The sequence below is a fragment of the Neodiprion virginianus genome, chromosome 2 (assembly GCF_021901495.1).
Source record: "Neodiprion virginianus isolate iyNeoVirg1 chromosome 2, iyNeoVirg1.1, whole genome shotgun sequence".
NCBI classification, from domain to species: Eukaryota; Metazoa; Arthropoda; class Insecta; order Hymenoptera; family Diprionidae; genus Neodiprion; species Neodiprion virginianus.
The window spans coordinates 41,734,341-41,758,231 of record NC_060878.1 but is presented as its reverse complement, the minus strand read 5'-3'; the positions used below and the strand labels follow the sequence as shown (position 1 = coordinate 41,758,231).

Here is a 23,891-nt window from a genome sequence, read left to right as displayed (position 1 = left end):
TCGGCGATTTTTTTTTTTTTTTGATAGAGAGAGAAAGAACGAAGCTTCTTAAGACTTCGAGTGTATTTTAACACACATTTGAAAGGTGCCAGCAAAAATTTTTATCATCCAACTGTCGCAGAACGGCAGCGTTATAAGCTGACCCGTCGACTGAAGAATACATCTTTAGTCAACGGCTGACGATCGAAGGGCCTAGCCGCTCGAGTCTGGAATCGGCAGGAAAGATAACGTGCGTATTTCTTGTCTGAAATGTAACAAACTAAAATCATTATACATCATATCCTGTCATCATACATCACACATCGTACATCATACATCGTATTAAAGGTCAAAAACAAAGTTTGGATGTTCGGATGTTCAGAAAGTGACGCCACCCAAAATTTTTTTTCTCTTGACGTCATCGATCTATATAGACGAAAATCAGCTAGTCGAATTCCTCAGTCGGGAAACAACTGCGCAGTAGAGAGGACGTATGAGAATCGCGCTCCGCAGATTTCGAGTTCCGGGTTCTCCACCTCCTGGATCCTGCGCTCCGGGTCCACTTGCTGGTGCAACTCGAGTTCCAGGACAAGCGCTCCGTGGTTCCTGCGCTCCAGGTCCACTACCTGGTGAAACTCGACTTTCAGGACAAGCGCTGAGTAGTTTCTGCGCTCAAGGTCCACTACCTGGTGAAACTCGACTTCCAAGACAAGCGCTCCGTGGTTCTGGCTGTCCAGGTCCTTGACCTGGTGACTTTTGACCTTCAGGACTATATTTCCGTAATTCTGGTTAAACTTGTCACGTTCACAATAAAGTATTTCGATTCGTTTTTCGTGCAAGCCCAAATTCGGTAGCTATCAATGCGCTAATATAATTTCTATAATTTTTTATGATTTTCTCATAATCTTCTTGATAAAATGTGTAAAGAAAAAAATTATATCAATCCTTACACAATATTTTTGATGCGTCCTAATGCTGAAAATATTTATTGATATTTGAGGTATAACCCGTGGTGGATAGCGGTGGTCGTTGGAGGTGGTTAGCGGTGGTTGAAGAGGGTCGAAGGTGAACAAGGGGAAGGACGACGAGGAAGACGAGGAGAACGAGATGGACAAAGATGACGAAGATTTGTGCACGGTGAGTAGAACATTTTTATAATATTTAATGGCAATTGTGATTATATTTCATCTGAAATTTTTCAAACTTATCATGTTTACACTGAATTATTTCAATTCATTTTTCGCGCAAGCCCGAATTTAGTCACTATCAATGCGCTAATGAAATTCCAATAATTTTTCATAATTTTCTCATACACTTCTCGGTAAAATGTGACGATAAAAAAATTATATTGATCCTTACACAATATTTTTGATAAGTTCTCATACTTGAAATATTTATTAGTATTCGAGGTATAACCCGAGGTGGTTTGCAGTGGTCATTGGAGGTGGTTGGCGGTGGTTGCGGCCGATAGAGGTGGACGAGAAGGAGGAGGATCAGAATTAAAGTAGAAGAAGGATCAGGAGTAGGAACAGGAGTAGGAGTAGGACTAGGTGTAGGATCAAGAGTGGAAGTGGGAGTGGGAGTGGGAGTACCCTACCCCACCCTACCCTTCCCGCCCCTACCCTCCTCCTATACTCCTACTTCTACTTCAATCTTACTCCTACTTCTACTACGATCTTACTCCAACTCCTGATCCTACTTCTATTCCTACTCCTACTCCTGATCCCGCTCCTATTCCTACTCCTAATTCTGAATAATAATGTTATGGAATGTATAAACTGCATGTCGAATTGAATCCCATATCGAAACGAACAATTCTTTTATTGTCATGTTATAGCCGATTCTAGTTGATAATCTCGGATGTTTCCTAGAAAATTATAAAATTTATAGTATGCATCACGTATTAATCATAAATAAATCATATATACCAATGTCGTACATGGACCGCATATACATTTATACTTTTTGGTCTCTGCATCATTATTACATCTGATCTATTTTTAATCATAATCTATGTATACATTCTTCTCTCGGGTACCTATACTTTGATTGAATCACTGTTTTGCTACGAAATTTGAAAGATATTTATTCTCATTATGAATTTCTTGTATAGCCGACAAGTCGGTAAGTACACTCAGGCCAAGTACTGGCTTGGGCTTACCATTGCTAACACTGTGTTACTCAGAAGGTGAATGCAACCAGCGTCACGTCGGAATCGGTAATTCTCTGATGTTCTGTAATAAGTTCTCAACTCTACCGTTGGAACATCTCACTGAGCAATTTCAGGATGTCACATCGAAGCCCATGAGGGTAGCTGTCTTTATATTCTTCATCCAATGGTGAGGCTAACCCCTCTGTATTTTTGGCGGGAATTTTCGCGATTTTGAAAAGTGCTGGAATAAATTCTTTCACGCTCTATTCCGACGTTATTTTGCGAAAGGAATCGATTAAGTGCAGTCCCACTACGCTGCGATCAACGCATCAAAAGTTACAGCGAAAAAACGAGAAGCTGAGTTTTCCACATTTTTCAACAGGTGCTTTTTCGCTCGCCATTTCTCTCCTGTTGATCTCACCCTCTTTTCGCTGCGTTTTCTGAGTTCCTCAGGGTCCAATTAGTTAGGTAAAGGTCATTTGAATCGAATCTAAGACCAAAAATTTTCGGCTCCAAAAATGAAGAAAAAGTAAGGGCTAACCCCTTTGCGTTTTTGGCAAAAATTTTCGCAATTTTAAAAAGTGTTGGAATCAATTCTTTCATGCACTATTCTGACGTAATTTTGCAAGAAAAATTGATTGGACGCAGTCTCAATACGCTGCGATCAACGCATCAAAAGTTAGAGCCAAAAAACGAGAAGCTGAGTTTTCCACATTTTTCAACAGGTGCTTTTTCGCTCGCCATTTCTCTCCTGTTGATCTCACCCTCTTTTCGCTGCGTTTTCTGAGTTCCTCAGGGTCCAATTAGTTAGGTAAAGGTCATTTGAATCGAATCTAAGACCAAAAATTTTCGGCTCCAAAAATGAAGAAAAAGTAAGGGCTAACCCCTTTGCGTTTTTGGCAAAAATTTTCGCAATTTTAAAAAGTGTTGGAATCAATTCTTTCATGCACTATTCTGACGTAATTTTGCAAGAAAAATTGATTGGACGCAGTCTCAATACGCTGCGATCAACGCATCAAAAGTTAGAGCCAAAAAACGAGAAGCTGAGTTTTCCACATTTTCCAGCAGGTGCTTTTTCGCTCGCCATTTCTCTCCTGTTGGACCTACGCTCTTTCCGCTGCGTTTTCTGAGTTCCTCAGGGTCCAATTGGTCAGGTAAGGGTCATTTGAATCGAATCTAAGACCAAAAATTTTCGGCTCCAACAATGAAGAAAAAGTAAGGTTAACCCCTTTGCATTTTTGGCAAAAATTTTCGCGATTTTGAAAAGTGCTGGAATAAATTCTTTCATGCACTATTCTGATGTAATTTTGCAAGAAAAACCGATTGGGCGCAGTCTCAATACGCTGCGATCAACGCATCAAAAGTTAGAGCCGAAAAACGAGAAGCTGAGTTTTCCACATTTTTCAGCAGGTGCTTTTTCACTCGCCATTTCTCTCCTGTTGATCTCACCCTCTTTTCGCTGCGTTTTCTGAGTTCCTGAGGGTTCAATCAGTCAGGTAAGGGTCATTGAAATCGGATCCGAGACTAAAAATTTTCGCCTCAGAAAATGAAGAAAAAGTAAGGTTAACCCCTTTGCCCTTTTGGCGAAAATTTTCGCGATTTTGAAAAGTGCTGGAATAAATTCTTTCATGCACTATTTAGACGTAATTTTTCGAGAGAAACCGATTGTGCGCAGTCCCAATACGCTGCGATCAACGCATCAAAAGTTACAGCGACAAAACGAGAAGCTGAGTTTTCCACATTTTTCAACAGGTGCTTTTTCGCTCGCCATTTCTCTCCTGTTGATCTCACCCTCTTTTCGCTGCGTTTTTTGAGTTCCTGAGGGTCCAATCAGTCAGGTAAGGGTCATTTGAATCGAATCCGAGACCAAAAATTTTCGGCTCCAAAAATGAAGAAAAAGTAAGGTTCGCCCTTCGCATTTTTGGCGAAAATTTTCGCGATTTTGAAAAGTGCTGGAATAAATTCTTTCATGCACTATTTTGACGTAATTTTGCGAGAGAAACCGATTGGGCGCAGTCCCAATACGCTGCGATCAACGCATCAAAAGTTACAGCGAAAAAACGAGAAGCTGAGTTGTCCACATTTTTCAGCAGGTGCTTTTTCGCTCGCCATTTCTCTCCTGTTGGTCCTACGCTCTTTTCGCTGCGTTTTCTGAGTTCCTCAGGGTCCAATTAGTTAGATAAAGGTCATTTGAATCGAATCTAAGACCAAAAATTTTCGGCTCCAAAAATGAAGAAAAAGTAAGGCTAACCCCTTTGCGTTTTTGGCAAAAATTTTCGCAATTTTGAAAAGTGTTGGAATAAATTCTTTCATGCACTATTCTGACGTAATTTTGCAAGAAAAATTGATTGGACGCAGTCTCAATACGCTGCGATCAACGCATCAAAAGTTAGAGCCAAAAAACGAGAAGCCGAGTTTTCCACATTTTCCAGCAGGTGCTTTTTCGCTCGCCATTTCTCTCCTGTTGGACCTACGCTCTTTCCGCTGCGTTTTCTGAGTTCCTCAGGGTCCAATTGGTCAGGTAAGGGTCATTTGAATCGAATCTAAGACCAAAAATTTTCGGCTCCAACAATGAAGAAAAAGTAAGGTTAACCCCTCTGCATTTTTGGCAAAAATTTTCGCGATTTTGAAAAGTGCTGGAATAAATTCTTTCATGCACTATTTTGACGTAATTTTGCGAGAGAAACCGATTGGGCGTAGTCCCAGTACGCTGCGATCAACGCATCAAAAGTTAGAGCGAAAAAACGAGAAGCTGAGTTTTCCACATTTTGCAGCAGGCGCTTTTTCGCTTGCCAGTTCTCTCCTGTTGGTCCTACGCTCTTTTCGCTGCGTTTTCTGAGTTACTCAGGGTCCAATTAGTCAGGTAAGGGTCATTTGAATCGAATCTAAGACCAAAAATTTTCGGCTCCAAAAATAAAGAAAAAGAAAGGCCCTTTGTATTTTTGACGAAAATTATCGCGATTTTGAAAAGTGCCGGAATATATTCTTTCATGCACTATTCCGACGTAACTTTGCGAGAGAAATCAGGACACTGCCCTAAATAATGTCTTATATACGGAGCATCCATTTTATCGCGATCAAAAGTAGCGCATACGTAATGTATCACAGTTACTCTGAATTTGTTTCCATACGAACAATTTCCGAAAAACAATTCTGCTTCTTCACCCAACGTAGATACTTTACTCGTGACTAGCTAAAACAGCGTTTTGATTCTATGCCTACGAAAACCGAAGATCGAGAGAGCAAATGAAAAGTTGTTGGAATAATTATGAATATCAATGTTATGGAATACATCGAGCGCGTGTCGAATAGAATCCCATTTCGAAATAAATAATTCTTGCTTGTAGCGTATTGGGACTGCGGCCAATCGATTCCTCTCGCAAAATCACGTCGGAAAGCATTGAAGAACTGTTTCCAGCATTTCTCAAAGTGGTCGAAATTTCCACCAAAAATCCAAAGGGCTTATTTTTTTTTTAGGCAACAAATGTTAAAAATACGAAAAAAAGAAACGAGGAAAATTGGTTTTTTATTTACTTCAATACAGGTCGTATAAAATAGACTGTACGATATCGTACATCATATATCGTGTTCTGCAGAGGCGTTTCGCACCTGTACGCAGGCCGAATCTCAAACTATCTGTTAAAATTATGATAATAACTATTCGACATAGTATGTTTTGTACTCTGCTTTAGTCAATGTATACTGCACATCAATTTCCACACACAATATTTATATTCCTTACGTAATGTTTAAACGTACTTTTGCATTACTTCTGATCCGTCACTTTTATACTATTTGGTAACTTATTAAATTACTACACACTGACGCTGAAACACTTGTAGTAGACTTGAAGCATATTGAATACATAGCTGAAACTTGGTAGCTTTAATTTTGTGATTTTTCTGCTCCACCCTTCAAAAATTCTGTGCAAATTTCATTTTTTTGGTCGTAATCCTTCATCTGATGTTGAAAAAAGTCGGCTTCACGTTACTTTGCGACTGTGTAACCCAGAAATTCTTCTTGTCCGGAACAATTTTTACGACTCTGTTTAGACTAATTAGACCCTTAGATACGGAAAGAAGACAGCCAGAATAGCGTTGGACCAACAGAATAAAAACACTCAGAAATGTCCTCATTTTTCTGTTGTCACTCATCATCCGTTTCTCGCAGCTTACTTGGACTACGTGCAATCGATTCCTCTTCCAAATTCAGGACGATATAGTGCATTGAAGAATAAATTCAACTACTTTCTAAAACCAGCCATATCTCGACTGAAAAAATCCAAAGGGGTTAGTCTTACTTGTTCGCGGTTTTCAGAATTCGGATCTTTTTCGTCTAGGAATCTTTTTTTAGGGCTCTATTTTTACTAATCGGAACCGTAGGAATGCAAAAATGCATCAAAAATAACGTAGGACCAACAGCATAGAAATTACGAACGAAATTTTACGTTTTGCGGTCGTAACTCTTCATACGATGTTCGCAGCATATTCCATAGAGCTCGTCGATAAACTCTATGAGTAGATGTTTGAGAACCTAAGATATAAGAAAACAATCTAATTTATTCTCGTTATTCAAGAATGTCAATGCAATAGAATGCATTCAAATGAATCAGGTATTGATAAATTTTTGATCATCGTTTACTGTTCAGAAGACCGGCACTTGACACACCACAATATTTTCGGTATGGAGTGTGCGGTCATAAACATATATATGAAAAGGCATCTTAATCACGCACGACTGCATGATTGGGAAATAATGCGATTAAATTAAATTGTTTTCTTCCCTGAAAAAAATGCTAACGTTTTATTCGATTTTCTTTTGGCTTCTCCATTTTCTCCGTTTGTTCATACTTCCACTTAACGATTATATTTATCAATTCTTAGGATCAAAACGCAACTGAGAACCACTGACTCAACGACGTAGTTCTAACTCGCGGCATGTTGCCGTTGCGTTGGTACCCATTTTCATGAGCGTCCGTCGGTTCAGTTTGACGCCCGTGAAAATCGAGCCTAAGTTAGCAAACTCGCAATCGATAAGTATGATACCTAGACTCGTTCTCCACGGTGTCTGAAACCACGGCGTAAGAATAGAGGTCACGGGTAGGTCACACTGGTAGCTCGATCACGGATCAGTCTGATTCAAGCACAGCTAGTTAGCCGTGCCTTCCGCTCCATTCCGTTCTCAGGTGAGTTGAAATTTTTTCGAGAAAGACCCTAGTTATGTGATTATTCTCAACCAAGGTGCCTTTTCATTTCTTTTACCTAATCGAAAATATACTGCGATGCTATAAATCGGGTCTACTGCCGGTAGATTTTATGTAATATCACGTTCTACTCTCCTTTTAAGTTACACGAATGTGGTTCGTGCAAGCCGGACTCCGCGCCTCCTCGATCAGCCGAAATTTCACCGTCAGCCGGAGGTCATCGCAGTTTTCAATTTTCACTCCTTTTCAAATCACTTACGACTTTAGTGTCAACTTGATCAGCTTTTCTTCTTTTTTCGTTCTATTTCGTGTTAGTATCATTTTTTCACTTCCGGGTGCACCTTGCAATTCAATGTCGCTGTGCGACCTTGCTAAGGTCAAATTAATTGACACTATTAAATGTCAAGCAGTAGTTATTCTGGGCGTTTACCAGTGCAGAGCTTGAAGTTCGATGAATCTAGTCTAATAAATTTAAGAATTGTAGGTCATTAAACGGAACTAATTAAGTATGGTGTAACACAATTTAGAACGGCCGTGATTAATTATTGCCATATTCTGTTGTGATGTAACTTGTCTCAAGCGAATTAAAAACTCAATATCAAACTGAACTGTTTCTCAGTCAAAATCCGCTAACCATTTAATAATCAATTTTCCCGCTTTATCAGTTCCAAATACAGCTCCTGCTCCAAGGCAAACAATATGCCTATCCAAAGCATCAAGGCCCGTCAGATCTACGACTCACGTGGAAACCCAACTGTTGAGGTATGAAATGCGCTATTATTTATCATTATTTTTATAACTGTGGACCAGGGAGTCGTGAAATAATAAACTCTTGTTCTTTCCACAGGTTGATTTGGTTACTGAAAATGGATTGTTTCGCGCTGCAGTGCCGTCTGGTGCCTCGACCGGAGTTCATGAAGCTTTAGAACTTCGTGACAACGACAAGTCCAAGTACCATGGAAAATCTGTCTTTAAGGCTGTCGACAACATTAACAAGATTATCGCTCCTCAACTTATCAAGGTAGATAATAGTTGCAAAATTGATGTAACAAATCACCTTTCTCAATGCTTATGATGCTTCATCCAAATGTAGTACTCTGTAATATACATTTCACTATTCCAGTTAAATTAAATAAATGGCGTTGCTTATCCTGAATGATCAATGTCATTCTATGAGGTATTACACAAAGATTTGAGTAATCTCAGCAATGAATAAAAACTTTTCAATTTTATTATTTCTGTTGCATACATTGCTCATCGTAACTTTATAGGCGTGATGATAAGAAACGAAGAAATCATTTTCTTACCTCAAACATTTCTCTATCCTAAGGCTAACCTAGAAGTCACTCAGCAAGTGGATATTGACAACCTACTACTCAAGATTGACGGAACCCCAAATAAATCAACACTCGGAGCTAACGCAATCCTTGGTGTTTCCCTTGCTGTTTGCAAGGCTGGCGCTGTTAAGAAAGGAATTCCCCTTTACAAGTAAGATGGGAAGATATTTCCAGCACATCATTCAATCTAATTGTAAGTGGTCTCTGTGGAACCATAACACTTTTTATCATTGATCCTTGTTTTAACAGGTATATCGCAGAGTTGGCAGGAAATCCTGAGATTATTCTTCCAGTACCTGCCTTCAATGTTATCAACGGAGGGTCTCATGCTGGCAACAAACTCGCTATGCAAGAGTTCATGATTCTGCCCGTAGGTGCGGCAAACTTCACTGAGGCGATGAAAATGGGCAGTGAAGTTTATCATTACCTCAAGGCAGGCATCAAGAAGAAGTTTGGACTTGATGCTACCGCCGTTGGTGATGAGGGTGGATTTGCACCCAACATTCTGGACAACAAGGAAGCTCTAAATCTTATCATCGATGCTATCAAGGTAATAAGAGTATTACTTAATATTACACGAGTGTAAGTTGCAATTATTAAATAATGCAAGTCCAATTTCATCTCACCTGAAATCAAACGCTGTGAATTCCTTCAGACTGCCGGATACGAAGGCAAGATCAAGATTGGCATGGATGTTGCCGCATCTGAATTCTTCAAAGATGGAAAGTATGATTTGGACTTCAAGAACCCAGCCTCAGATCCTAGCAAATTCCTAGAGCCACAGGCTCTGCAAAATCTGTACCTTGACTTCGTTAAGGAGTTCCCAATTGTCTCAATTGAGGATCCGTTTGACCAAGATGATTGGGCATCTTGGACCTCTATCACTGCTGCAACACCTATTCAGATCGTTGGAGACGATCTCACAGTGACTAATCCCATCCGGTGAGTTATCTCAAATATATCTTCGGCTTCTCAACATAAACTTTGTGTTTATTTCAATAAAATTCGTGACGATGAGTTTTTTTTTTTTTGCTTATTCACTAATCAAATTCTTTTCCTTAGCATCCAGAAGGCTGTCGACTCCAAAGCCTGCAACTGTTTGCTGCTGAAGGTCAACCAAATTGGTAGTGTTACCGAATCTATCAATGCTCACAAGCTAGCGAAGAGCAACGGATGGGGAACCATGGTGTCTCATCGATCAGGAGAAACTGAGGACACCTTCATTGCTGATCTAGTAGTTGGTCTTTCTACCGGCCAGATTAAAACCGGAGCCCCATGCCGCTCGGAGCGTCTTGCAAAATACAACCAGATTCTTCGTATTGAAGAGGAGCTTGGAGCTGCTGCGAAATATGCTGGCGAGAAATTCCGCAACCCCACCGCCTAAATTTAGCTCGCTAAATTTTTGAAAGAAGTACTATCACAATTTTATCGTACCGTTATTGAGAATGGTCTGCCTTTTCATGTGGAAATATGAACAGAACGATAATGCGTGGTTATAATTTGAAATCAGTTACCTAATCTCGCAAGGCAAGCATTCCCCTGTAATGTTAGATTCGATGAAAAATTATATTCCTGCTCTTAATGTACTAGTCTGCTGTGTATTATCGGCGAAAAATTTTCGTTTTCCATGGATCAGCATATGCTCATTACTCAGTTTTAACAAAATTCTCATTTTATCCATCCCATTACTGTAGATTCTTATTTAATAAATATATTAATGTAAATGTATTACAAAATATAATACCGTGTTATTCAGTGAGCTAAAGTATTTAGGGGCTAGAAGATGATTGGTCGATGAAGCTGATTTAACAATAATCGTTGTGAATTTACGTGAGTAATTATTTCGTGAAACTGTAATGTAAAGTGATACTATACATTTTCGCAATTAACGAGTAAATAACGTTAATCATTTAAATTTGTTGTATTGTCTTCTTTCTCGCATCCTTTACACCTCTGATCCAAATTTTATACAACAGTTTTGTGAAGTATAACACATCTAACAAAATTATCAAAATATTGCTATTTTATAGAATTGTAAGAGGTTACAGCTTAAAAAATGAATATTAAGCTCGATCTGGATTGTTCATTTAGTATGAAACAATTTTAAACCTCACACTTAGGTTCAATGAACTCTTACTCATTCTGAAATTCACACTGACAATCGCGAGCACTGGAAGAACCGGACTGGTCTAAGATACTTCGAACATACCGACTGCTAGTAGAAGATTTCTTCGCGAAAAGTGGAGGGTGAGAACGGGTGAATTTTTTGTCGGAAAAGTTCGTAGGAGGTAGGTCTCGACGCATGTTTTGACGTCAGGATTATGCGAGACATTAACGTCCTCCAAGCTCATTTCTTCAGCAAGTTTGGTAAAGTCCCAAAGCTTCAGTGTCGAATCGAGGGATCCTGACACTAAGATATTACCGTCTCTACTGAAGAACAAGCAATGTACTGTGGCTGTATGGCTGGATAAGGCTGCGACCAAATGTCCGTGCGCTAAATCCCAAATCAGGACTCTGTTATCGGCACCCGCAGTCGCCAGGAAGCGACCTTCCGCGGAAAATGCCAGGGAATATATCGGACCTTTGTGGCCGGTCATTAACCGGACCTGACCTCCAGTAACACAGTCCCACAGTCTGACTGTCCGGTCGCTGGATCCCGTAGCAACGTAATTTGAATTTGGATGGAATTGTACGACCTAAGGATGGAAAGGACAACAAGGAGTTAAATTCGCATTGTACAAAAATTAATTAAATGCAACTTACATCGACATCTGAGTAATGCCCGGAAAAAATTCGGAGAGGCTGATGAGCGTCAGTTGCCCAGAGTCTTGCAGTCTTGTCGTGGGAACCTGTCGCGAAATAGTAACCATGTGGTGAGAATCTCACTGACCAAACAGGGAACAGGTGACCCTTGTAGCAAACAACACAGGTCCACGTATGAAGAGACCATAGCCTTACTGGAACCGAGAAGAGAAATGTCAGGTTGAGCAAATTGTTGAGCAAACTAAGAAAAGATGATACTTTTTCGTAGAATATTTAAGACAAATATCACCAATATTTATACATTGATAAAAACTGAACCTTGATGTTCACTGTGTCATGCTCACCTGTGGTGTCCTCTGATGAAGATAGTAGTAAATTTCTGTCTGGGCTAAACGACAAACTATAAATAGGTCCGCTGTGTCCGTATAGGGTTCTCGACGATTCAGCTGTCCTGTCGTCCATCATTCTCACAAGTACATCGTCTTAAGAGAATTATTCAGATTAAAGATAACAGCAGAAACATTAACTTAGAAAAGCCAGAGGCAGATTTTTTTGAAAGGAGAAAGAGTCGCGAGTACCAGCTTCGCGGTCGATGTCTTGTAATTGATCCCCACTTTTCATCAGTCTTAATTTTTGTGGAACCAGGCTCCATACTTTTACTGCGGAATCACTGAAGCCAATGGCAAGCAAACTGGAATCTTCTGCGACTTCTGCAGCAGTAACGCTGCAATTATATGAGCGAAAATGTCATTGAATCATCGATATGATTTAAAATATTTAATATAAGTCGTACCTGTGTACTGAATTCAATAAAGTATAGAAGCATATTGACGGAAGACTGTCTGGCCCCAATACCACTCTCTTTGAAGCCTCTCTCAATGCTTTAACCTTCTCCAGTTTATCAGCATCTTTCCTAAATACGATCAATCTTTTTAAGCAGCGATACAAAGTCAACTTGATTAGAATCAACAAAGTGCAAAAATAAACTAACAAATTTGGTAGGGGCATTCTTCCGACCGGAGGTGCATTAGGGTCTGATTTAGTTTTCTTCGAGAAGAGTGGATCTTTTTTTGCTTTCTTTTTCTTTGGTTTATCTCCTCCCTCCCCACCGCCATCGTCTTCTTCTTCCTCAGCCGGCGGGACGCACTGAATATCTGGTTCCTTTAAAAGCCCATAATAGACTTTAGCCTTGTTATCTATGGAGTTGAAAGGAATCCTTGAAGTTGAAGATCAGATATTTGAACAAATTTAAGACACAGACCATTGATTGCTTTCAAGTTATACCTTGCCGCGTAGCTTCCCCCACAACAGCGCCTGACGTTGCTTCAATCTGTTGCTTGTTCCGAGCGACACCTTCGTACATATCAAAGTAAAGATGCTCTTGAATAATATTGAGCAAAATGCTATGTTTTTTCTCTTGAAGATGCCGCTTGAGTATGGAAAGCGTGTCTCGGGACATCCTTATTATAAACTGGTTAGACCTGTAAGGAAGGAATCGTCATTTTCTGTCACAAATTTACCTGTACAGCTTTCTTTTTTTATCAATCCCATAGCTCTGATCCTCACTTGAAAGTATCCGTCAGCTCATTACCAGCAATCTGTTCCCGTTTTGTGACATTTGACAATCGCTTCAGATCCTCCTGGTAATATTCCTCCAAATTACCACTGAACTTCTCCAGCAGCTGTTTTGCTTCTCCTGAATGGTTGTTGTAAACAAGTTCCAGGTACATGTGAACCAATACCGGATACAATATTGTGCCAAGTTCATGCTACAGAAAGCGAAAGTAAATGTAAGATAAGGTCGGACAAAAATGCACAAAGAATTGATCGCTTATCGCAAACCTTGTAAATATCCAGAGCTCCTTCGACGAATTTCTTAAGTTCGGTATAGGCTTTCTCGTACAGCGCTGGATCACCCTCGCTTTTGTAAGCTGATAGTACGCTGCTAACTTCAGAATCAGTTTGCTGACTATCCTCAGCTGAAACATCCGTCAAGTTTGCTTCCTTTCTAAATAACTCCTCGGTACCCTGGGGAGAAAGCCGAAGCGTATTTTAATCTGACGGTACAGTTTTGTTTACATGTCATATATGTAATTTGAGGTTAAGTCAACGCTTACCTTTAAATTGTATTTCCGTAACAGCTGCAGTACTGCAAGCATTGTGCTTTTCTCGTTGTCCATGGTTGCAGGTCTTTTTTCCCGTCTGCACCGCGTCTGTGATTTCAATTTTGATCCGAGGAATCGAAATCGTCAGACGCGAACGAGGATGCTAGCTATCCGGAGACACGATCAATTTCGCCGCCCCATTTGTCTAGCGCATGTACACGCAACATGCTGACGATGCTGATCAGTCAGATATATGGTGACTCCGAAACACGCCCCTTGAATAAAATACACCCTCAACTTAACTGCGTGTCTGGTTGCCGCTTCCATCATAAGCAGGCGTAGCAAAGTGTCCGACCTGTAAAAGGACGTTTCCACGCCAGTCCGACATACAGTATCTAGATTTTGAATGTATGGAGTGGTAGTAGTAGGTCATCGTCTGCCAGAGATAGCAACATACCATTAACAATTTTTCATAGAGAATAGAAATAAATCCAATAAAATTACAATCAAACGGGAACAATTATAAGTAAATGATCAGAATTTATAAATGCACAAGTCTTACACGAATTACAACTTAGAATTACCTGTACAAGAAAGCTCAGCAAAATTATTCTGCCTTAGACTTTTTTACAGCTGATGAGAATGTCACGTTCTAACATATTTTGTACATATGTTGTACAAATTTCTGAATTCACATAACAAATGATGTATTGAAATCCTTATGCCTAACACATATTTGAGAAACAATTAATCCACGTAATGATCTACAGAAGTCATCTGTCCATCTTTCTATTAATTTTTCGATATCGAGCCATGCTGGAGCATTTATATTCCGAAACTTGTATTATAGAAAAATTTTCAATTTATCAAGACGCGAAGCAGTTATCATGGAGTTCTTTATACACAGCGAGAATGAAAATAAAACTTCTAGATAAAGCGATGAAAACATAGTATGTATATTATTTCTGAACTTCGGAAAGTATGTCAGAGGCACATCTCATCAGATGAAAATGATACACAACTCAATGCTCGAAATCCTCGGATCATTCCCTACGAATAGTTTCCTAGGTACAAGAATATTAAACTGCACAAAGAACATCGATTTTGATCGCAAGCCATCCTTATACCGTAATTGAGATTAATCGCTTATGGTAGAAGCACTCGAACTAAGCGGAGGTGGGGTGGGGCGGAGGGGAGGGAGGAGGGGGAAAGATCTGAAAGAACCTACGATCAGATTGGGAGGGAATACCCGGCGTCCTTTAGTTTTTAGTTTAAAAGCGGCTGCGTGAGCGCATTGACCACCAGTTTTATCTATAATTCGGTCCGCGCTCTTCTCTCTCAGTTTTCCCTCGCCATGAGTCGGTTTGCCAATTACAAATCGATCATTGTGGTCTTGAGTACAATCGGCTCTCTGGCGATTGGAACTCCCATCAAACTTTCCGAAGAAGCAATTTCCACCACACCAAGTAAGGGTGAGATTATTTGGTTCCGACTTGTTTTTAGTATCCATCTTTGCGATGAACGAAAATATATTGAACGCGGAAAATGAAATAGATAATGGTACAATTCGTCCGGCTAGAGTTACACAAATAGGAAATTCAACGCGTTTGGGAATTCCCCTGCAAATTAGATGCATTCGTCGTGCGCATCTCATGGCCGTACACGGAAGAAAATTTATTCAGCGTTAACTATTTTCCTTGTCATCTGATGCCAGAAAATTTCAATCAGTAGTTTCTAGTATGTTCCTGCATGGTCTCAATAGTTGGATGGTACAGTATTCTATTTTTATGCACTGCTATTAAAATATATTTCTAAAGCAAAACGAAAATATTGATCGCGTAGTATAGCACGAAGTCCCGCTGCACTTAACAACCTGATTCAAACGTTCCTCTTTATCAGTAATTCATTCCGATTACTCCATTGATAAGAATTTTCAACAGATTTAGGATAATTGATTGAATCGCGTTGTTTTTATGATCTCACCTGATTCACGCGAAAGGTTATCGTTAGAGGATTAATACTCGCACAAAAAAAATCCTTTGATTATCAGGCCTTATCCATGTTTGAAAATTCCGGTTTGATATCAGTAGCGTACTTCACGGCATCTTTCAAGAACAGTGCCTTGGCACGACTTTTTTATCTTCGACAATCGAGCAGAAGTTTTTGTAATTAACGCGATGCAGGTACGAAGATCGTTTACTGTAAACAGTGTTACTTTCAAGTTGTAGTGCGAGGTTTTTCTTCGAGATTTTGTGAAGTTCCTCGTATCGTAATCAATCGCGTCAAGTCAATGAAATTCACGATTAATAGTTTCAGACTCGTTTAGCAGGCATCAGGTGTAAGTTTAGAACGAGTCGATGAGTATTGTTGACCGGTAAAAATCCCGGACAGCGTAATTGAGGCGAGATACAACGTAATGCCACAAACAACACGATAATCAAATCACGTGCACCGCAAAAGGAAGTGTAAATGCAACGTTCCTATTCCCACATCATTATTACATTCAGCCTGACGAAAGAAAGACTCTGAATTTGTTATCGTGTTATCGTGGTAAGACTTGAGTATCGGTTATCAGGTTCGAAATGTCGAAAGACAAACAATTGCGGTAATTATCGTACACTAGATTTATGAAATTCTGACAATGCAAGATTTTCGCATCCAACTCGTAACTCCCACGGTGCAGCTCTCATATACATATACCCAATATGTAACCTTAGAGTGAGCATAAAAAAGTACCACTCATTTCCTGGTCACCAGTACTCCACCACAACACCTTTCGCTAATAACTTGTTCACATATGTGCACCGCATATATTTGCATATTCACAAACAAAGTTCAGTACGCGGGAGACGGAACAAGAAATGTAAAAAATGAAAATTCAATGCTAAGAGCAGCTCTATAGTTATAATAATAACGGACAGTGATGTCATTATCGTAGAACCACGTGGAGGTTGGTTAAAAACATTAAATTGCTGCAAACCATCGAGAATATGATAGCGCAACTAGCGTGATCCTCGCTTATGCGATGTGTTATGTACACTGTAAGAGGTGATTGGACTTACCCATTCTATTTTGTTTTTCTTCTCTTTCGTGATCATCGCTTCTCGGTGGTCATTTGCAGGCCAGATTGATCCACGTAAACGTAAATATGTACGATATGCTCGATTCGTAACTCGGTTGTATTTGAAATTTTGTCGAGTCATCGCTAATCCCATTGCCATGTAGAACCAACTGCGTTATAAGTATGTAACTACATTATACAATTCCCTCGTATACTGGATGTATAATGAAATTGCAGCAGCCGGGATGTCTAACTGTCCGAGAATAGTGAGCCGCAGCGAATGGCGAGCCCGTTCACCAACGGAGGAATACTTGCCAATGGTGGTATCACCCTCATCCTACGTAGTGGCGCACCATGGAGGAATACCCCATTACTGTTACGACGAAACAACTTGCGCCAACATCGTCCGGAGCTACCAAGACCTTCACATGGACGTAAACACATGGGCCGACATCGGGTACCACTTCGTGATCGGCGGGGATGGAAACGTCTACGAGGGCAGAGGGTGGGACCACGTTGGCGCCCATTGCCCAGGGTACAACGGTCAAGGAATCGGGATCTGCATAATCGGCGATTATACCTGTGAGTGTTTATCCACTTCCGGCAAATCGTGCGCTCGACTCGATCCCATCGATTTTCTGACCTCGCATTTTCCTCCCTTTTTCAGCACGCATGCCTAACAACGCGTCCCTGGAAGCTTTCCAATCGCTCATCGACTGCGGTATTTCCCTGGGGAAGGTCAAGCCAGATTACAAGCTCATCGGGCACCGGCAGGGCCGGGACACTCAGTGTCCGGGGGAAACGTTTTACGCTCATATTAAGACAATGCCGCACTGGGAGCCGAATCCCGTGCCCTTGTGGGGCGTTTCGGGAAAGGGTGTCTTCAAGCCCGGTACGAAGAACCTCACCGGGACGCAGAGATGGACGGGCCTTATTGCCTTGGGAGTGCCGTACAAGGAATCCGAGCCAAGCACGGGGGAGAAAGTCGAGGAGAACGACGTCGGTACGGAAAACACGACCGTTGAGAAGAATCCCACTGATTGATCGATCGAACGATTGATGGATTGAACGATCGATTCATTGATTCATTCATTACCTACCGCTCGCTTGTTGGAACGGATTGTTTGGACAGTTTTTTACATTTTAAACTTAATGGTGATGTAGTACCTATAACAAGTTATAAACTTTGCTTTTAGCAATAAATATACCAAATAAGAGGAGTTTTGCACAATATGTATGTATATGGGCAAAACGCCTCGGCAAAATAGTACAAAGATTAAAAATGGTAGAAAAATATATACGAAATAATGAATAAACTAGCACAGTTTTGTGACACAAAAATGTAAAAATTATTTGTACTTTTAGATAAAAGAACAAAACAAAAAACAGCTTTTCTATGTATGTATGTATACGCGCAAGCCTCGCGACTGATGTAGGATGTGTACACCTAATCAGAAATGAGAAATGAATAATTATGTGTATATGCTTGAAGTTAGAAACGATTAAGTCAGTTGAGTAACCGGGAGTCGTTATAGATAAGCGAACATTATTCCGTTTTTTGGCTGCACTCTGCCCATCTTTGCATTTTATACTTTGCGTTGATTGTATATCATGCAGCATATCGCTAATCATAATTACAATAATTATGGTGAAACCCCGAGATGATTACGCGTTCGTTGCATCTTATCTCGGTTAGATTATAATATACATCTCCAACCAGAATCATAGATTTCGAAAATTTATTTGCTGGATTTGCTGCGGTGCTCGCAATTACTTTCCCACTTGCAATTAGTTTCCATGGGCCGAATTCAGCTAGTGTCGCGGATTACGATGGAGAAAAAGATATTTCTCATTGTTTCCACGCGTGATTGATGGGCGCGGGAAAATACATATGAACCGATATGATCTGCCTGTATGTACTTTGATTCGTTTTATCCGGTTTTAAGCTCTTAAAATTTTTTCCCTTCGCCAAATTTCAAGGATTTGAAAACGCCTATATTGATAATCGCCACTTTTAGACATTCGGAATACACTTTGAACTATCGTTCTAACGATTTTTTCAACGCGTTGATAGCCTTCGCTTATTACAATTAGATTCAGACAATATAATTGGCCAGTTTGTATAATCACTAACAATTATTAGGTAACATCATGTAATGTGTTGAAATAATATAATGTAGAGCGATATTTTTACCCGCGTATTAGATTCTATACATTTTCTATTTTTATGTAAAATATATTACACATGTATGTATATTACAATCATGCACAAATTTGTTTGGTGATTTTTGCTAATTAAATAAAATGTGCTTTGAAATAAATTTGTGAAATTCTGATAGTTATTGTATGTAACAGGTGAGGCCCGTTTTTTTTTTTTTGTATAATTACTTGACAACAGATTTGTTAAAGAGACAAAATAACTTGTAACTAACTCGAATGACGCACCCCTGAAAACGCGCCTGAGGTCTAAAAGATTTTTAAAGAAATGCTCTACAACCCGAAAAGACGTCTATCAATTTTGCCAAACAGTTTGTCAAAAAGACTTCTTTGTAAAGACGTCTGAAATACCGCAATGACATAATACAGCTGACGATGAAAAAGTCCATCGATCCGATACCGGAATGTTTGTGCGGACAAAAAATCTCGTAAACACGAATAAAATCAGCAGTGAGCAGAGTATGTTTTTTTTTTACATATTATTTATCATAGTGCGCGAATGCAGAGTACGCATAAGTCCGAATTGAAAAAATTGAGCAAACGAAGAGATTTGTGCACTGATTTGCTACCGCGTAATAAACGTAATATATGTATGTACAGGGTAATTCCCTCGTGTTACCAGCCATAGTCGTTATCAAGTTTAACTGTCGAATCTCACTGGTTCTTCCATCCGTCAAATGTTGCTCCCGCAATCAGTAGCCATCGGTAGGTTGAGAAACGTCAAGATGAATCGTACAGCACTCGCGATTTCACAAACGCTGGTGAGTTTGGTACATTAATGTGGAAATTTATTTTTCCACAATTTTTTACAATTAGTCAAAAGGATGAAAAATATGTACGATAGAAAAACGGAGTAGATAATTTCGCGTTATTACGCACAGTCTCCGCTGAATACGTTGATGTAAAAATAAAAATGCACGACTTGTTTTGAATGGTATCAAATTAGGCGGAAATACTTTTGCCGTCGTGCATATATATGTATAATAACCGTACACCAAACAGTTCCTGAACAAAGCTGTTGTAACTACGCAAGAAGTGCGAAATTTAGTGTGTAGTTTTGACCAGGGTATCCTAGATTTTATCCGACACAATCTAGTCTCGTACAGGAAACATTACGTGCCTCTCGAATAATTACGCAGCCACGGCTGCCGTGCCGTACGATTCAACATACTATATATAACAATAGTTGTTGTGAAACTAACATTATTATTATTATAATTGCATGTGTAACGTTATGTGCGAATTACCCACGTCACATGATTCTTGACAGGATAAGACCAGTTTTATTCACTGGAAACTCTGGCCAATTGCCCTCATTTACGACGCACTTTCGGAACTGAATTCTAAAACTAATACTGGAGTTGTATTAAGACGTTTTGTGAATTGAACACATCTGAAAAAAAAAACTTTTTACCGTAGGTCCCTCAGCCTGCCCAGCGATAATAGAAAGATCGGAATGGGGAGCTCTTCAGGCTAAAAAGAAACCCAGCAAACTTAAGGTCTCGTCTGCACAATTAGTGATTATTCATCATGCAAAAACTGAAAGTTGTTACAAGCAAGCCCTGTGCCATACGAAGGTCCGAAAGATTCAGGTAGACAGAATATTACTGTCAGAATCTTACCATGTACGTCCGATTGTTCGAGTCGGTTGGAACTGCAGATGCATCTCTCTTTCGTGTACTCATCGTTAGGTTCGATCGTTACAATATACGGAAAATGTTTTTTTTCGATAACTTTTCTACCGTCATCTATGAATAGAGAAATTCCACCAACGGTGGTTCTATTAACGAGGAAACAATATCACTGCGCACATCGACAAGAGGAAGAACTCTTTCCTCGGACGAAATGTTTCATGTTTTTCACGCTGTTGTTATATTCTGACAGGACGAACACATGAATAACAATTCGTGGAGTGACATAGGGCCCAACTTCCTAATTGGGGAGGATGGCAACGTCTACGAGGGTCGGGGATGGAACAATCGCAGAAAAGGCCGCGTTGAATGCTGCGAAGAAATTGATCAAATGCGGGGTTGACTCGGGCAAGATAAACAAGACTTACGTTCTTCTGGCACACAAGCAAGTTGCACAAACTGCCTGTCCAGGCAACAAGCTCTTCAACGTGATAAAGAAATGGCCAGGATGGCAGTCCAATCCTCCACGTTAACCGTAATTTGAATGTTATCGGTAACCGATGTCATAATGCGGAATAAAAAGCACCCTGCATCGTTTGTGAAGAAAGAAACGCGCGTGCGCCACTGATCGTTGGAGACTCCAGGTGGAGCTTAAAGTCTATACCTGAATATTTTAATACACATATAAATTCGCATCAAGCGTTTCTGTCGTTACAAGCATAGCGCATATAATATTCTCCGATTCCATAAATCTTACAAATGAATGGACAAACGCAGGTATATCAGATCATCTGGAATATTTTCAAAGTAACAATGTCGCAGCTAGACGTAGATGGTGACTATTCCATTCACGGTTTTGTCGTAGCTGTCCTCTTCGCTCCTCACGCAAATGTCCATCCTTGAGAATCCGGTGCCTTTTAAATTTGCACCGTAATCTCGTACCTGTGAAAACGTTGAAAAAGTTAAGCGTTTTTTCACCCGGCGAAGCGATACTGGATACGAGATTCTCACCTGAAACGGTATGTTAATTCCGAAGTGTTCGTTCATCTCCGGAACGCAGATGCTTGATCCGTAAGCAAGGTTTAGATCCTCGTCCATTCCGACGGTGACGTAGTCGCATCGTCCGTCAAGGAAGTTCTGCAACACAGGATCGAGGAAGTAGGAAAGAAAATGAAACTCGTGGACTCTGGAACGCGAGGAAAAATTAACCATGAAAAATCATCGGTGCGACAAGATCGAGCGATTCCTTTGCTGTACGAGAAAACAGGTTTTTTTTAAACAATTTCACGGGGTTCACTGATATTTTTCCGATGCATCCAGCAGCTTGATTCCAAAAAAAAATGCTTGTAATCGGTGTCTTTGGATTTAAGAAAGAAAACACACGTGACTTATGATTATCCATGTAACGATGCGATATTTCGACCTTTCGGAAATTGCTTCAAGCTACAGTGGTGCATGATATAAAATGTTCGATATGAGCTCATCCGGTCGGCTTGATAAAACGCTCGAGGAAATGAACCTGATACATATAAAACAGCAGTTTACGTAAGTGGTCATCTCCCCTCATGGGATACGCGGTCTACGTTCGCATGTACGTTTATAACTTAACCAAATTGCAAATGTATACGCGGTACACACACGTATCACACCGTAAATCACACTGAAGAACTCTGGCTTGCGGATGAATATGCGATGTGATACGACTCGGTGAAGTCCCGAGTTCGGTAACATTTATAAAAGCAGCTGACCGCCGTCGGCGAAAACAAATTGTCAATTAGGTAATCGTGCTGTAACGTGATTTGCTTAATACCAAAATGTGCGCGGCTTGGTCAGAAGCAGCGATGTAACTACAGAGATTTATATGATTGAAAAAATACTTTGTTATCTCTAGCACCGTGTCGTTAATCAAAATTGAGAACGAAAAGTAGATGCGAATTTTTTTCACCCACATACAGTCTTGTTCAAAAGCGTAAGAAAGAGTATTGAACTAATTTAACGAAAGCTTGCGACGAGGTGGGAAATTTTTATGACATTATACGGTCAAATCGCGGAATCCATCGCACGATTTGTTCCCTATACATTTACTCCGATCGAAATTGTGAGGAATCAATTTTTCACGTTTCATTGCAGACTTCATATTTCAACTGCGTTCGCAGTATGCGGCTGATTTCAAACAATCAATTTCTTGGCGTAGTTCTCACCTGCAACGGTCGCAATTTCTTTCCCCGGGCGTCCAGATAATCGGATTCAAAGCCGCTGTTGAAGTCGGGATAGTAGGCGGTTAATGAAACGTTGTAATGCGGTCGACCGGAGCATTTGGAAGTCACGGATTCAGCAATTCCAGCTGTCGATTAATTGGATACAAAAGCAGTAATAAAAGAAAAGAGTAGAAGAAAAGAAAATGCGCAATGTAAAAATAATCAGGTAAAGTATGAATTTAAACGGACTCACCGATGCAAACGACACCGAGTAACCCGGAAATAGCGAAGAAATAATTCGCGACGAACATTTTGCGAATTTTACCTCTGCGCGATCAACGAACGAATACAACTGCGGTCTACTTTGAATCGGAGACTCGAGAATCGGCTTTGCTGAATGTGCGATTCGGTTTTAATTTAGCTAACCAAGCACATTTCTGGTAAGTGCAGAGTTACCGAAGTACACTGCAATCAGGAATATCGAATATCCGATCGTACAGCCGGCATTATTAACGAATGAATTTTTTTTCAACTTAACGTTAGTTTCACTGTCTCCTACGATTTTGGGAATTCGTAAATTCTCGCATAAAAATCATCGCGGCGAATTATTCGAGCCTTGATTAAAAGATGGCTGCGACTGGGTTTAATCGACGTAATTCCAAAAGGCTTGCAAGCCGCGAAGCTTGTCTGTGCCACGTGTTGCTTTCCCTCACCTTCGATCCGTGAGTCCTACCACATTACTCGCGAAGCGTCTAGAACTCCGGTTGCTAACAACAAACTACAATATTCTAATAAAAATTTTCAACTATTACTCCGCCTGAGTGAGGTAAAGAAATAGGGTGAATAATATACGCAATTCACCTGGCCCGTACTAATAAAATTATCACGCACAATTATTATTGATCTGTTATACAGTTATGTTGTACCATGTTGTTCCGACCTCTCATTATCAGCCAAATTACCGCCTGTATCATTCTCCATAATTCAGGTAGAACTTCGCCAGCAAAGCAGTCGAAAATTCATACGTGACGGAAATCGCCGACAGGTGATGTGTCTGGCCGGATGCTTTCGATTTCAGCAACATATTCGCGAGGCGAAAAATCAGCAGCGTGGCTTCGTCGAGCTTACACGCCTGCAGTTCCATACTGGTTGTGCCGTCATTTCCGGCGGTTGATAGTTATCAAGATCCGTTATTTCATTAGGAACAAAATGGCAGAGAGAGAACCTTATTCATAAGTGAAAAAT

At 40.2% G+C, this 23,891-nt stretch overlaps 4 protein-coding genes and 1 long non-coding RNA gene across 7 annotated transcripts; 3 read left to right on the top strand and 2 right to left on the bottom strand.

The window, feature by feature from the left end:
* The first annotated feature begins 536 nt into the window (after positions 1 to 536).
* LOC124297206 (uncharacterized) lies at positions 537 to 1,807 on the top strand. Of its 2 annotated transcripts, none has more exons than XR_006906551.1 (3): positions 537 to 596; positions 980 to 1,116; positions 1,381 to 1,807. It is a non-coding gene; the product is annotated as an uncharacterized LOC124297206 (long non-coding RNA). The 2 variants fall into 2 exon arrangements; XR_006906550.1 differs by lacking the exon at positions 537 to 596 and adding an exon at positions 731 to 758.
* Positions 1,808 to 7,158: 5,351 nt separating this feature from the next.
* On the top strand, positions 7,159 to 10,586 carry LOC124298597 (enolase). 2 transcript variants are annotated; one of them, XM_046750796.1, is made up of 8 exons: positions 7,199 to 7,316; positions 7,478 to 7,550; positions 8,000 to 8,096; positions 8,182 to 8,355; positions 8,665 to 8,822; positions 8,921 to 9,221; positions 9,327 to 9,613; positions 9,734 to 10,586. In XM_046750796.1, the coding sequence occupies exons 2-8, from the start codon at positions 7,486 to 7,488 to the stop codon at positions 10,053 to 10,055; spliced, it is 1,404 nt and encodes a 467-aa protein (XP_046606752.1). In that variant the 5' UTR covers positions 7,199 to 7,316; positions 7,478 to 7,485; the 3' UTR covers positions 10,056 to 10,586. The 2 variants fall into 2 exon arrangements, with proteins under 2 accessions (XP_046606753.1, XP_046606752.1); XM_046750797.1 differs by lacking the exon at positions 7,478 to 7,550 and having other exon boundaries at positions 7,159 to 7,316.
* On the bottom strand, positions 10,086 to 13,975 carry LOC124298595 (transcription initiation factor TFIID subunit 5). The gene is made up of 10 exons (XM_046750794.1): positions 13,552 to 13,975; positions 13,277 to 13,462; positions 13,001 to 13,203; positions 12,719 to 12,915; positions 12,426 to 12,630; positions 12,228 to 12,347; positions 12,013 to 12,158; positions 11,779 to 11,916; positions 11,435 to 11,628; positions 10,086 to 11,367 (listed from the first exon to the last, which is right to left on the bottom strand). Exons 1-10 carry the CDS (start codon positions 13,612 to 13,614, stop codon positions 10,861 to 10,863), a joined length of 1,959 nt encoding a protein of 652 aa, XP_046606750.1. The 5' UTR covers positions 13,615 to 13,975; the 3' UTR covers positions 10,086 to 10,860.
* An 837-nt stretch (positions 13,976 to 14,812) lies between these two features.
* On the top strand, positions 14,813 to 21,046 carry LOC124297837 (N-acetylmuramoyl-L-alanine amidase-like). Its single transcript, XM_046749158.1, has 5 exons — positions 14,813 to 15,011; positions 16,838 to 17,182; positions 17,268 to 17,603; positions 20,237 to 20,426; positions 20,762 to 21,046. Exons 1-5 carry the CDS (start codon positions 14,894 to 14,896, stop codon positions 20,979 to 20,981), a joined length of 1,209 nt encoding a protein of 402 aa, XP_046605114.1. The 5' UTR covers positions 14,813 to 14,893; the 3' UTR covers positions 20,982 to 21,046.
* Positions 21,047 to 21,095: 49 nt separating this feature from the next.
* On the bottom strand, positions 21,096 to 23,050 carry LOC124298602 (uncharacterized). The gene is made up of 4 exons (XM_046750801.1): positions 22,900 to 23,050; positions 22,650 to 22,792; positions 21,460 to 21,585; positions 21,096 to 21,390 (listed from the first exon to the last, which is right to left on the bottom strand). Exons 1-4 carry the CDS (start codon positions 22,955 to 22,957, stop codon positions 21,271 to 21,273), a joined length of 447 nt encoding a protein of 148 aa, XP_046606757.1. The 5' UTR covers positions 22,958 to 23,050; the 3' UTR covers positions 21,096 to 21,270.
* Between the last annotated feature and the right edge of the window lie 841 nt (positions 23,051 to 23,891).